Source organism: Clinocottus analis, unplaced genomic scaffold, assembly GCF_023055335.1.
Source record: "Clinocottus analis isolate CAN_PGR_092001 unplaced genomic scaffold, fCliAna1.0.p SCAF_5, whole genome shotgun sequence".
Classification (NCBI taxonomy): domain Eukaryota; kingdom Metazoa; phylum Chordata; class Actinopteri; order Perciformes; family Cottidae; genus Clinocottus; species Clinocottus analis.
The window spans coordinates 1223628-1235859 of NW_027176207.1; the positions used below are offsets into that span (position 1 = coordinate 1223628).

General features: G+C 47.6%; 1 protein-coding gene across 1 annotated transcript in view; it reads right to left on the minus strand.

Moving 5' to 3' along the window:
• LOC137803152 (LHFPL tetraspan subfamily member 7 protein) overlaps positions 1–12232 on the minus strand; it is a 93620-nt gene that overhangs the window by 68084 nt on the left and 13304 nt on the right. The window contains exon 2 of the mRNA XM_068601459.1: positions 3427–3565. Coding sequence (XP_068457560.1) covers positions 3427–3565 — 139 coding nt within the window. The remainder of the gene's footprint in view (positions 1–3426; positions 3566–12232) is intronic.

The window sequence follows — 12232 nt, forward strand, 5'->3', positions numbered from 1 at the left end:
CGCAGGCACATCCTGAACATGATCTTTTATGTTAATATGACGACAGGCCTGCAGGAGGAGCGCTGAGGTGAAGCTCTGAGATGAAGCTCTGAGATGAAGCTCTGAGATGAAGCTCTGAGATGAAGCTCTGAGGTGAAGCTCTGAGATGAAGCTCTGAGATGAAGCTCTGAGGTGAAGCTCTGAGATGAAGCTCTGAGATGAAGCTCTGAGATGAAGCTCTGAGATGAAGCTCTGAGATGAAGCTCTGAGGTGAAGCTCTGAGATGAAGCTCTGAGGTGAAGCTCTGAGGTGAAGCTCTGAGATGAAGCTCTGAGATGAAGCTCTGAGGTGAAGCTCTGAGGTGAAGCTCTGAGGTGAAGCTCTGAGGTGAAGCTCTGAGGTGAAGCTCTGAGGTGAAGCTCTGAGGTGAAGCTCTGAGGTGAAGCTCTGAGGTGAAGCTCTGAGGTGAAGCTCTGAGGTGAAGCTCTGAGGTGAAGCTCTGAGGTGAAGCTCTGAGGTGAAGCTCTGAGATGAAGCTCTGAGGTGAAGCTCTGAGGTGAAGCTCTGAGATGAAGCGTGCATGTGCTCACAACTGCAGCACGAGAGTCTGCTGAGCGTCGCACTGCCAAGGAAACAACATCGCGTCCCATCGAGTCCCATCGAGTCCCACCGTGTCCCATCGCGTCCCATCGCGTCCCATCGTGTCCCATCGCGTCCCACCATGTCCCATCATATCAGTTTGTGTCGTTCACGTGCATTAAGTCAGTAACGCTCGTATTTATTTCCCTTCTTTGTAAAATATGTGAATTCATATGTGGACATCTGTCTATTCATCCTCTCCACACACACACACACACACACACACACACACACACACACACACACACACACACACACACACACACACACACACACACACACACACGTCCCATCCACTGGATCCTGACCGCTAAGGAGAGCAGGCCGGTGATGAAATATGCATGACGGAGGAGAAGCTCGGCACGCAGGATGTTCTGCCTCCCTCTGCTTCTCTCCGGCAGCATGAAACATTGATGGCGGCGGCGCTCGCAGCAGCCGAGCCGCTGGATGCGGCGCTGAGCTGACCCAGTGCAGGGTGAGCAGGTTCACATCTAATTCTGGACTTCGCCCACGGGACCGAAGCCGAGAAAGGGAGGAAGACAAAAAAAAACGCCGGGGCGGTTTTGCCGAGAAAACACAAAAAGGTTTTTTCCTCGTTGAAACCAGCCCTCGGCTGAGTGTGCACGCACACACACACACACACACACACACACACACACACACAGACGCTGCAAGACGTGACGCAATTGTGGATATGTAAGGTCATGTGCTTCTACCTCTGAGAGGACAGACAACAGGGTCGAGCCTCCAGCGCTGAGCGGCAGCAGATGATTATATATATATATATATATATATATATATATATATATATATATATATATATATATATATATATATATATATATATATATATATATATATATTCACCTACTATCGATACTTAAGTCACATGACGCAATGTGCAAATGAGGAAAGTGAGACTTTTTGCATCAGTATCTGAGCATCAGTTTCCTTCCTCCAGCTGCAGCGTCTGTTTGATGCATCGACAGAGCGCTCGCTTCCCATCTGAGAGCTGCTCGGTTTACACTTCTGATGTTCTGCAAAAGAAAGCAAGAGCCTCTCTAAAAGCCCGCTTCAAAGTGACTTAAAGCCCAACCTTCACCTTCGTCTTCACACATTTTAAACACATCCCGAACCTTGAAAGGAGTCTCGATCAGCAGAATGTCCTCACTTTGGAGGAAATCTCTTCTGATTGTTGTCCTCATCATGACTCTCACACACACACACACACACACACACACACACACACACACACACACACACTGACATCTGGGCTGTCAGCGGTACTGTAGTAAACATGTGGATCAAAACATTCTTCCATCTACTGAGGGGAAGTTGACAGGCGACTCGTCAGCAGCTCATTTCTCACACTCCGCGAGAAAAACACACACTTTCATCTGCAACACCGATAAGATGCACAAAGAAAACCATTGTTCTTTATCTACCTGCTTCAGTTTACCAGCCCTCTTTGGTAGCACTCAGCACACACACTCCCCCCCACACACACACACACACACACACACACTTGCAGCGCTGGGAAAACAAACACTCGTCTGCTCTGCCCTCCTCCGGCTTTGTGGGCTCTCCATGAAGCCTCGTCTCTCTCCACGAGTCGACCAGGAAACAGAACAAAAGCTCTGTGTTCTGTGGAGACGCCGCCTCGTCCTGCAGAAGCGACGCCGGTGTGATCACAGGTCCGACTGAGAAGTATGAGAGGTTTTGGCCGCGAGCAAAAAGCACCACTTTAAACACACCAAAGTGTGGAAAAGGCTCCAGATCACTCTGTAAAGATTGAACCGTCTCCAGACATCTTTTCCCGTTTGAGTCGTCAAATTAACTCCAATACTTGTGTTTATTGTTTGTATTTGTTCAGCAAAGTCTTGGGAACAAAATGTATATCTGCAAAAAAATCACTTTTAAAAGATATTTTGATCATAACTATGAACATCCAGCATGATGTGAGCCAGATTCCCCAAAAAAGCCTCCTGGAACGTCAATAAGACACCTTTATGGAAAGATTAGGACCTAAAGAATCAGAATCTGCAACAACAATCACAATAAAACAAAGACTTGTCCTGTTAGGAAGGAGTTTCAGTCAAGAAAATGTCGTATTTTATGCCAAAAGATCGTCTGAATGGGGCATGCTGGGTATTAAAATGGGAGCGGGAGGATTAAGGTTAAAACAGTTGCTCTGTAGTCTCAAGGACGGAGGCTACGTAGCTACGTAGCCGCTGCTGAAATAACAATGTAGTGCTCACAGGAAGCGCTGGAGGATCTTTGTAACACAACATGTTGTTTCCTCTCACGTGACAAACAAACAAAACAATCACCGTCTGTGCCGACACGCCGTTAAAGATGACCTGCCGAGCGCCGAGCGCCGAGCGCCGAGCGCTCCTGAAGCCGTTTACGAGGCGGCGGCTTCGGCGCGGCGGCCGAGACGTCACGCGCGACCCTGAACCGCCGCCCCGCGTTAAGGAGGCGTAATTGTCTTTTTAACGGCGAGCTCTAAATCTCTCCTCGCCCTCGCACCGGAGCGATGCAGACGCCGGTTGCCTAGCAGCAGCCGTCCTCGAGCTGTTTCCTCTCCTCCGTCGGTTTCTTTTGACGGACGGACGACAAAGTCAGCGGCTGTTTTCCCTTTTTCACAACAGACGGCAACATCAGCGAGGTCAACCACGGCGTCGCTTCTGCTTCTAGTGAGAAAGACCTCTGGATGTGGCGTGAGGAGCTCCTGCTGTGTGTGTGTGTGTGTGTCTGTGTCTGTGTGTGTGTGTGTGCGTGTGTGTGTGCGTTCACGTCGGCACCGACCTGAAGCCATCTGCATGTACCCGGCCAGGGTGCAGATCCTCCTCTCGCATCCTCCGCTGGGCAGGAAGATGGTGATGATGGCGAGCAGCGAGCTGACGGCCAGCAGGGCGCAGCCGCCCGAGCAGAGCACGGCGCTGGTCTGAGGAACACAAACACACAACAGCGTCAGCGCACGTCATCTACACACAATCAGAGGCTGTTTCACACGTTCACGACGGGACGCGACGGGACAAAACGCTAAAGTTTGTGTTTCCGGCCGCGTGACGTGGGATGATGACTGAGAGGTTGATGTCTCTCAGCTGGGAAGCATATTTAGTACCTGTGCTAAATCACTCACACACACACACACACACACACACACAGGTGCTGCAAGCGAGAGGATCAAACAGGGGCAGATAGTTGTCGCACACAAACAACAGATTTGTTCACAAGTCCTCTGATGAGCTGTGCGAGCAGCAAGCGACGCTGCTCCAGAGAGACTCCTGGGAAGAGCAGCTTCAAGTTTAAAGCCCTGAGGGTGTGTGTGTGTGTGTGTGTGTGTGTGTGTGTGTGAGTGTGTGTGTGTGAGTGCATTTCCCACAACCTGCGTCTCTCCGTGGTGCCGCTTCATCTGCATAACTTCTCAAACCGACTCTCCGAACTTCAAACAGCGCCGCCTCTCGTCCTCCATGTTTAAAGCCCAGCGGTCCTGACGGCGTGCAGCCCGCTGACAAACACGCGGCGCGCTCGTGATTAGCATGCGGGCGGCGGGCCGGTCCTCGTGTCTAACACGCAAGAGGGAATCGCAGCCCTGCAGAACACGTGTCATCACGCGTGTCCCTGACGTGACGGACGTGCAGGACGGAAGCAGAGCGGGTTCCTCGCCTGACAGGAGGTTTAATTAGTTTGTTCCGGGTGTTTGGCAGGAAGGCGGCGAGATGTTGAAGCGCTATGATGTCGGTGGAAATGATGATGATTGTTCTTTTGACCTTTCCCCGTGCAGGTTTGTTGAACACGACTGTTTTCTTCTCCGGCGTCGCAGCGCGTCCACAAACAGAGTTTCTCTCGTCCAGGACGCCTCGACCAGAGCACGACGACCGACTCCATCAGGAAGGGTCTCCATTGCAAATCATTTAGAGAGAGATTAGAAGTTTAATTTGATTTAATTTATGATTCAAACGACATCATCATTCAGCGCAGTGATCGTCTCTCAGGGCTGACTCTGGTGATCCAGTTTGAGATTTAATTATTCTTTATGCTTTATGACCTGCTGGACTAATGGCTTTGCCACCAACCTCAGATTTACTCAGTTCATCTTTATTAGCAGGTGAAGTGGACTTGATGCACATAATGAAGTTGGTGTGATCAGATATCAGTAAACATTAACCTCACATGCATTGTGTGTGTCTCTGGTATCTTGTTGCTTCACTATTTTCCTTCGCTGGACAAAACACAGACAGCTTTGATTCAAATATTTCCTGCAGCTGCAGAAAACATCTTAGTCATATGAAACCTTCTCAAACAGCCTTTGTGTCCGACAGTAAGATACATGGAATAGTTTATGACCAGCATTCAACCGTCAGAAGGAAAGAAATCCATTGAATCACGAGCAGAGCAGCGAAAACAATTTCTCCAAACAAAGTTTTAAAAAAATGCAAAAGCAGCGACGGCGTTGAGCGAAACCACGAACACGAAGGCCGACGAGCAGAAGGTCTCCGCTGACGTTCCCTCAGGAACGACTTCCAGTTTCTTCTGGGAGATCCCTCAAAGCCACTCTTTAGATGTAGAAAGTTTGTAGAAGAAACATCCATACAGAACGATTGTATGTAAATCTATGAGAAAATGACTTCAAGGACTTCTCACTTAATTTATCACCTCAATAAACATTGTAAATATGAGTTCATGGTCTCAATCGCGATAGTTTGAAGTCTTTAATACAGCAGGATGTTCATTTAGTGAGCGATGGTCCCATTTAGAGGATAATAAATCATATACTTCAGGGCGTGGCTGCCTTGTGATTGACAGATACTACCATCACTCTTCAGTCTGGACTTTAACCCTTTCTTGTGTTTCACTTCATTGTTCCTGTGTCGTCCCGTTCAGTTCTCACACATCCTCTCACGTCACTTCTAGTTGCACGAAACAACTTCAGATTTGCTCTCGACAGACACGCCTCTTTCGCTGCTAGCTTAAATGCTTCACGTTTACTAGCTACTTGCTAACTGACAGGTGCGGCGCGGCGGCTCTTTCGTGCTCTTTAAGTGTCTTCTGCGGCCAAAGCGCGAAGCCACAGTCACATTGTGGGCCGTAAACATTGAGCTAACAGACGCTATCCGGCGCCTCAGAGCCGAGAAGAGCTGCAGATTTGACAGTTAATTATCGAGGTTGAGCCTGAGCGACCCCACGCGCAGCGAGTCATTGGATCCCCGCCGCGTCCGAGGTGTTTGAACGCACCAGACCGGCAAAGACGAACCCACGTCGCCAAGAAGAGCTCTTATCTCAGCGGCTTGTTTTGCTTCTCGCTTTGAACTCGGCGGAGACACAGCGGCTCGCTCGAGAAGCAGGAAAGTCATTAACGTGGTGGGTCTTTGTTCTGCTCTCGCTCTCAGGATGATATTCATGTATGCAGAGGAACGTCTCCCTGCTCCGCGCTGCTTGATGTCGGCGTGCCTCGTGGGCTCAGCGAGCAGCCCGAACCTCCCACCCCGCCGCTCTCCATCACCTCCACACGCTGAAGGTGCGTCGGGGGAGGGGAGCAGGGGGGAGGGGCCGTGCCCAGGTACATGAGGCTCACTCAGGAAACAATAAAAGACGCGTTATGATGTGGTAGTCGGCTAAATTAAGTCTGACAGTGATGATTTGCATATAGACGCCGGAGCGTTTGGGAGGAAAATTAAAACGTCAACGCTGTAAACGGCTGTAAATCTAAAGATTTCCATATCGCTGCTGATTTTTTTTGTGTATTCTGTCCGTTTTACTCACTCAATTATCTGCGAGCGCTAATAGATTCATACACATGACATTTTCTCTGTGCCATTTAAAAACAGCCCCAGAGACTGGCGGCGGCTATCACAGCGCTACACAGCTGTTTTTTAACAGAAAACAACCAATTAATGGCGTCCCAATTAATCAGCTCCCGGATGAAACGCACTCATAATCACCACTTTCACTTACAGACGCTACAGAAAGATTTGGGAGGCCTTTTTCCTCGACGGTGCCGGCTCTGAGCTCAAGTTAATTTAGTAGAAAATGAGCCGCTAACAGCGCCGGTCCTCTCAGTGATGCTTCCTAAATAGATTGTAATTGTGTGTTAATAACTGGAGGAGCCACTGCAACAGCTGGAGCCGAGGAGGAGACACTGTGGACGGGTTTAGGCGTCTAAAAACTGGATCTGGACATCACGTCCGTCATCAATGGAGACATCACCTGGAGGATTGGACCCCGCGGCGCCAGTTAATCACAATACTGGTCACCGGCCTGCAGCGTGCAAGTGTTACCATGCAGATTAAAGCCCGGAGTGATGAGGAGAGACACCGAACCCTGAAGACCAGAAAGAAGCTGAACATGAAGCGGTCTGACTGAAGGTCTTCAACAACACCAGAAAATATGATTTAACCTTTTAGAAACTGTGCTCGCAAATCCTCCCGCTCCCATTTAAATACCCAGCATGCCCCATTCAGACAATCTTTTGGCTTAAAATACGTCATTTTTCCATTTTTGGACCGAAGGACACAGTTTTTTGACTGAAACTCCTTCCTAACAGGACAACACTTTGTTTTATTGTGATTTTTATTACAGATTCTGATTCTTTAGGTCCTAATCTTTCCATAAAGGTGTCTTATTGACGCTCCAGGAGGCTTTTTTGGGGAATCTGACTCATATCGTGCTGGATGTTCATAGTTACCATCAAAAAGTGATTAAAAGTGATTTTTTTGGCAGATATACATTTTTTTCCCAAGACTTTGCTGAACAAATACATACAATAAACACAAGTATTGGGATTAATTTGGGGTTCCTACGACGACTCAAACAGGGAAAAGAGGTCTGGAGACAGAACTGGTTTCACAGTTTTCGCCTGAGGCGATAAGACAACGCAGTGACAGAACCTGTTTCATAGTTATCTGCAGACCTCGATGAGCGTTAAGCTGGAGTTGAGCGGTCAGTGAAGCGCGTCCATCATGCAACCCTGCGACACAGCAGGAGGTCTGGCCAAACACAACTGAATAGGATGCGTGTACTTTGCATACGTCAGCGGATGAATCTCATAGAAGACGACCTGACTCCATCATAAAGAAACTTTATGGGTTTCCACAGCAAACGGCCCACATCTTAAGCCTGTCAGACCAATAACTGCACGCACGCACAAAAAACCTCCATCCAGCTGCTTTGAGTCATAAAAGGACTCTTTGATTTCCAATTACATTAAGGAAGTCGGGGATTACACAGAACGAGCCAATGAAATTTCATTGTCTCCTCAATTGAGGGTTAAAAGCCGGAGACGGCCGGCGTGTCTCATTAAACGCTGCGTTCCTTCAAAGCCTGGAGCGAGTGGCTCCACGTTTCAGAGCGCTGGTGTGAGAAGTGGAAGGTTTCTGCCCTCCGGACGGGAGAGGACAGTTACTGCTCAGCCCCGGTGCTGCACAGGAATCACTGCCCACTTTACAGCCGAGTGTCCGGCCTCTGTGCAGGACGAGAGGCCGGCGGGTCTGTTCACACTGTGTGTGTGTGTGTGTGTGTGTGTGTTTTAGTGCACGCAGCGTGACGCGTGCAGGTCGTCCGTCTGTCACGGTTTGGGCTTTTCTGGGTTTTATTTTGTCGTTTGTCCTCCGTGTCTCTGCACTTCCTGCCCCCCGTATTGCTGCTGTTTGTGCAGGCGTGTCTCCTGATTGGCTGATTGTCTTCACCTGTGCAGCCTCATCGTTACCTTTCCCTGTTTGTCTCCTGACCTCTTGTCGAGTTGTACTGTGTGTGCACCTGTTCTAGTCCTGATCCTGATCCTGTCCTTCCTGGAAAGGTCGCTCTAAAGCCTCCACCTCCTCACGTTCAGCCTCCTGGAGCCCGTCAGCACCGCGACACGACTCCCCAGAACATCTCCGCTGGTTCTGCTCCATGCTCCGCCTGTGCAGTAAACCTCTTCCCTCCCCTTGGACTTCCTCTCTCCTCGTTCGTCCGGTGACGTCGTCCTGATCGTCCTGCCAGAGCGCTAATGCAAAAAAACAATAAAAAGCAGCCGCCTGCACCTCTAAAACGAATGCGCTGAATAATACATCCGTCTTCCTCATTGATCTTCACTGGGCGGAGACCGGTGGAGGGAGTGCAATAAGTGTGTGTGTATGTATGTGTGTGTGTGTGTGTGTGTGTGTGTGTGTGTGACGGCCCTCTGAACGGCTGACGACGCTGTGTGTACAGAGCGAATACGAGATGGAGATGAGGGAGAGAGAGCGGAGATTAATCACCTGACAAGTGGATGGAGTGTCCGTTTGTGCCTCGGGGACGAGCTGCAGAGAGGATGTGACATTCAGGAGCACTTAGGACACACACACACACACACACACACACACACACACACACACACACACACGAAGCGTTAGCTCGGTGTTAGCATACAAACATGTACGTGGAGTCTCACTGAGGATGATACTCAGATGTTTTCAGGCTCACGGGGAAACACTTGTTGTTAACGTGTGAAAGTCGTCTGTGTTCAGGAAACTGTGACGCCGGATTAAAATCTAAAGAGACGACTGACTGAAGCTCCTTTAGATCGTCTCATGACAAAGCTTGTCTGATAACAAATATAAAGGAATATCACACATTAAAGGACTCATATTTACTTATTATAACGTCTTCCTACAAAACATAACACATGGACATTTAGGCTTGTTTCCTGCTGGTCTTTTCAAAATAAACTTCACAGGAAACTACTTAGTTGAGTTAAGAGAACAAAATGACTAAGTTATGTTAAGAAAATAAAACTACTTCATTAAGTTTAGAGAACAAAACTACTTAGTTAAGTTTAGAGAATAAAACTACTTAGTTAAGTTTAGGAAAAGATGGTCGTCTGGGTCAAAATGACTTTAATGTGCCGTAACTTAAGTAAACAAGTTAAATTAACAAATAAATCAACATTGACTTCCTCATCACACTGATCCATACAATAAGATAACAATAATAATAATAATAATAATTAATAATACCAATAATAATAATAATAATACCACCATACTGCTATAACTAAAATGTAGCTATTTGTTGCTATTTTTTTATTTCTTATTATGCATAAAGTTTTACATATAAAAGTGCGTGTGAGAATAAAGCGGTTGTCTTTTCTTCATATTGCTCCATAAACCGTCCTGATGATCGTTCACCTGCGTTACAGGTAACAAAGAGGCAACACTTCAGCATCTTAAAGCTCTTCACAGCTGACGGACGCAGACGGAGAACTGAGGGAGTTGTTAAAGAAAGAAGCTTCATTTCATCCTGAATTCTCCATGAAACGTGCATAACGTTTAAACCACTCAAAGAAAAAGATGTAGAAACACACTTCACATGCTCCACCCTCCTACCTGAGGGATCAGCTGACCAACAGCAGCTGATTTCAGCCCCGTTAGCGGCGCCATTTTAGCAATTTGTGGCCTCAGAGTGGAGTCTCACGCAGGTTTAGTTCAGAGGTTTTGCACTCAGCATCAAGAACAAGTGACATCAAACTCCTCGTGCAGAAAAGTGTTCAACCTTGAGCTTTCTGAGTCTCTTTGTTTCATGAGCTTTGCCTCATGCACGTCCATGTTAGCTTCTTCGCTCACTTGGTTAGCATGTGATGCTCGCAAGCTCAGCTGTTAGCTTGCCAACTGAAGTAGATGTTTAGATGTTTAGATGTTTGGTCTCTTTAGCTCAAACTGACTGTGACCTTCACGAGGTGCAGAAGGTCAAGCGGCGGCTACGATGCCATCGTGTAGAGGGAGCTGCCTTTTCATCAAAGTAAGGACATTAAAATGAATTATTTAAAAATGTATGCGTGAATAATTCAACGTGCGTTGGGAGACCGATTTTTGCATTTTCAGCACATTTTCTCCAAAAAGCCAAACTTCTGCATTCATCTCCTCATGAGGTCGATGCACTGCAGCTGTTGATGCTGCACCTCCAACACACTGCGCTCAGTTTAGCTGGGATATACACACACACACACACACACATATATATATATATTACAAATGCATATGTAACGTTTGGTGCCACGACTCCTTCATGTCATGGAGGTCAACATCTCTGCACACAAGAGCTAAGAAACAGCAGCGCTGGAGAGAGTTCCCTCAGGACGCTGCTGCTGCAAAGAGCAATGCTTCAAAGTGGAAATGTGAAGTGAAAACATGGAGGGAAGCGACACACACACACACACACACACACACACACAGTGAGAGTTGAATGAACTGAGGAATGGCATCATGAGCCGTGCAGGAAACACACACCTTCGTCACGGCGTCACCAGGATGTTTGTGTTGGATCAGAGCTCCTGGCTGCAGGATGTTGGTTCACAGCCTCCAGAGTTCTGACTCCAACATGTGGACTGTGTCCAACCAACCGGACGCAGAGAGACCCCACTGAGAGGGAAACCTTCAAGGTCCATTCAATCCATTTGTGAAATCTTTGACAAACTGTTAAACAACTTAAAATATATTATCTTCGTGAGGAGCAGCAGAGAAGATCCAGCGTGAATACAATGTCAGGGCTTCTGTGTCAAAACCATCTGAAAAATGTAATATTTCAGATTTTATTCAATACTAATTAAAGTTGTGTTTAATGAAATTGCTCCAAAGTATTTGTGAGGAATAAAACCTATGACCTCATGCCTTACCGACTGTTCACTGACTGTTCACACTCGCTGTGTTTTCCTTCAACGTGTTATGAACATTATAAAAGTATCGCATGAGAAAAGCTGAGTGGAAACAGAACAATTCAACATACACAGCCTGTTGTGTTTCAGCTGCTTTTTGGTTTTTGTCGCTGCATAAAACGTCCGACGCCGTCGTCGTCTTCTGGGACATGAACTATAACGAGCAACAACACGTCTGAGGAGCAACACCACGCACATGTGGACCAGTCGGCTCTCCAACTGTTCACATTTGGAACAATTCAAGTTCCCCAAATGGAACCGAACCCAGAAGACCTTTTCCCTCCGTGTCCCTCGTAGACGCATCAGAGAACCTGTTGTTCTTCCAGTCGGCGGCGAGAAGCCGAGACGCCTTCACTGCCGACCTCTGAGCAAACTCCTCTCCACGAGGTCCTTCACTGCAAACCAGTTGATGGAAACGAGCCCAATTTGCTAAAAGTTTGCTGACAATTAGCTTCACGATGCTTCACGATGCGCGACAGCAGCAGTGAAGCATCTTCATGCTCATATTGCTGCGACATGAGTGAAGACAGCTGACTCTAAAGGAAGACTTCATCTGCAGGTTGTGGGAGTAAATATCTTTACAGCTGTGAGATTGTTAGCAGCAAGCTAACTTCTCACTGGGCTTGAACACACTGTGATGACTCTTCACCGGTTACAGGTGATCAGCTGCTCATCCGTGAGGTTCAAAAGGTAAAAACACAAAGTTGTAAATGTTTCCAACAAACAGTAAAAAGCCAAACGGAGACCACAGCTTCCTCCAGAGAGAAGCTGCTGGAGCTTCTGGCTTGTTGAAGCCACTCGGCTCCTTTGTGTTCTCCATTTTCAAGAAGACGTCGAGAAGAAGCTTTATTTCCGTCTGTGGTTGGAAGTCGTGTGAATGTGAAGAGCCTCGGGGTGCCCGACAACCTGCCACACAACTTCACCGAGTCTCCAGAACTG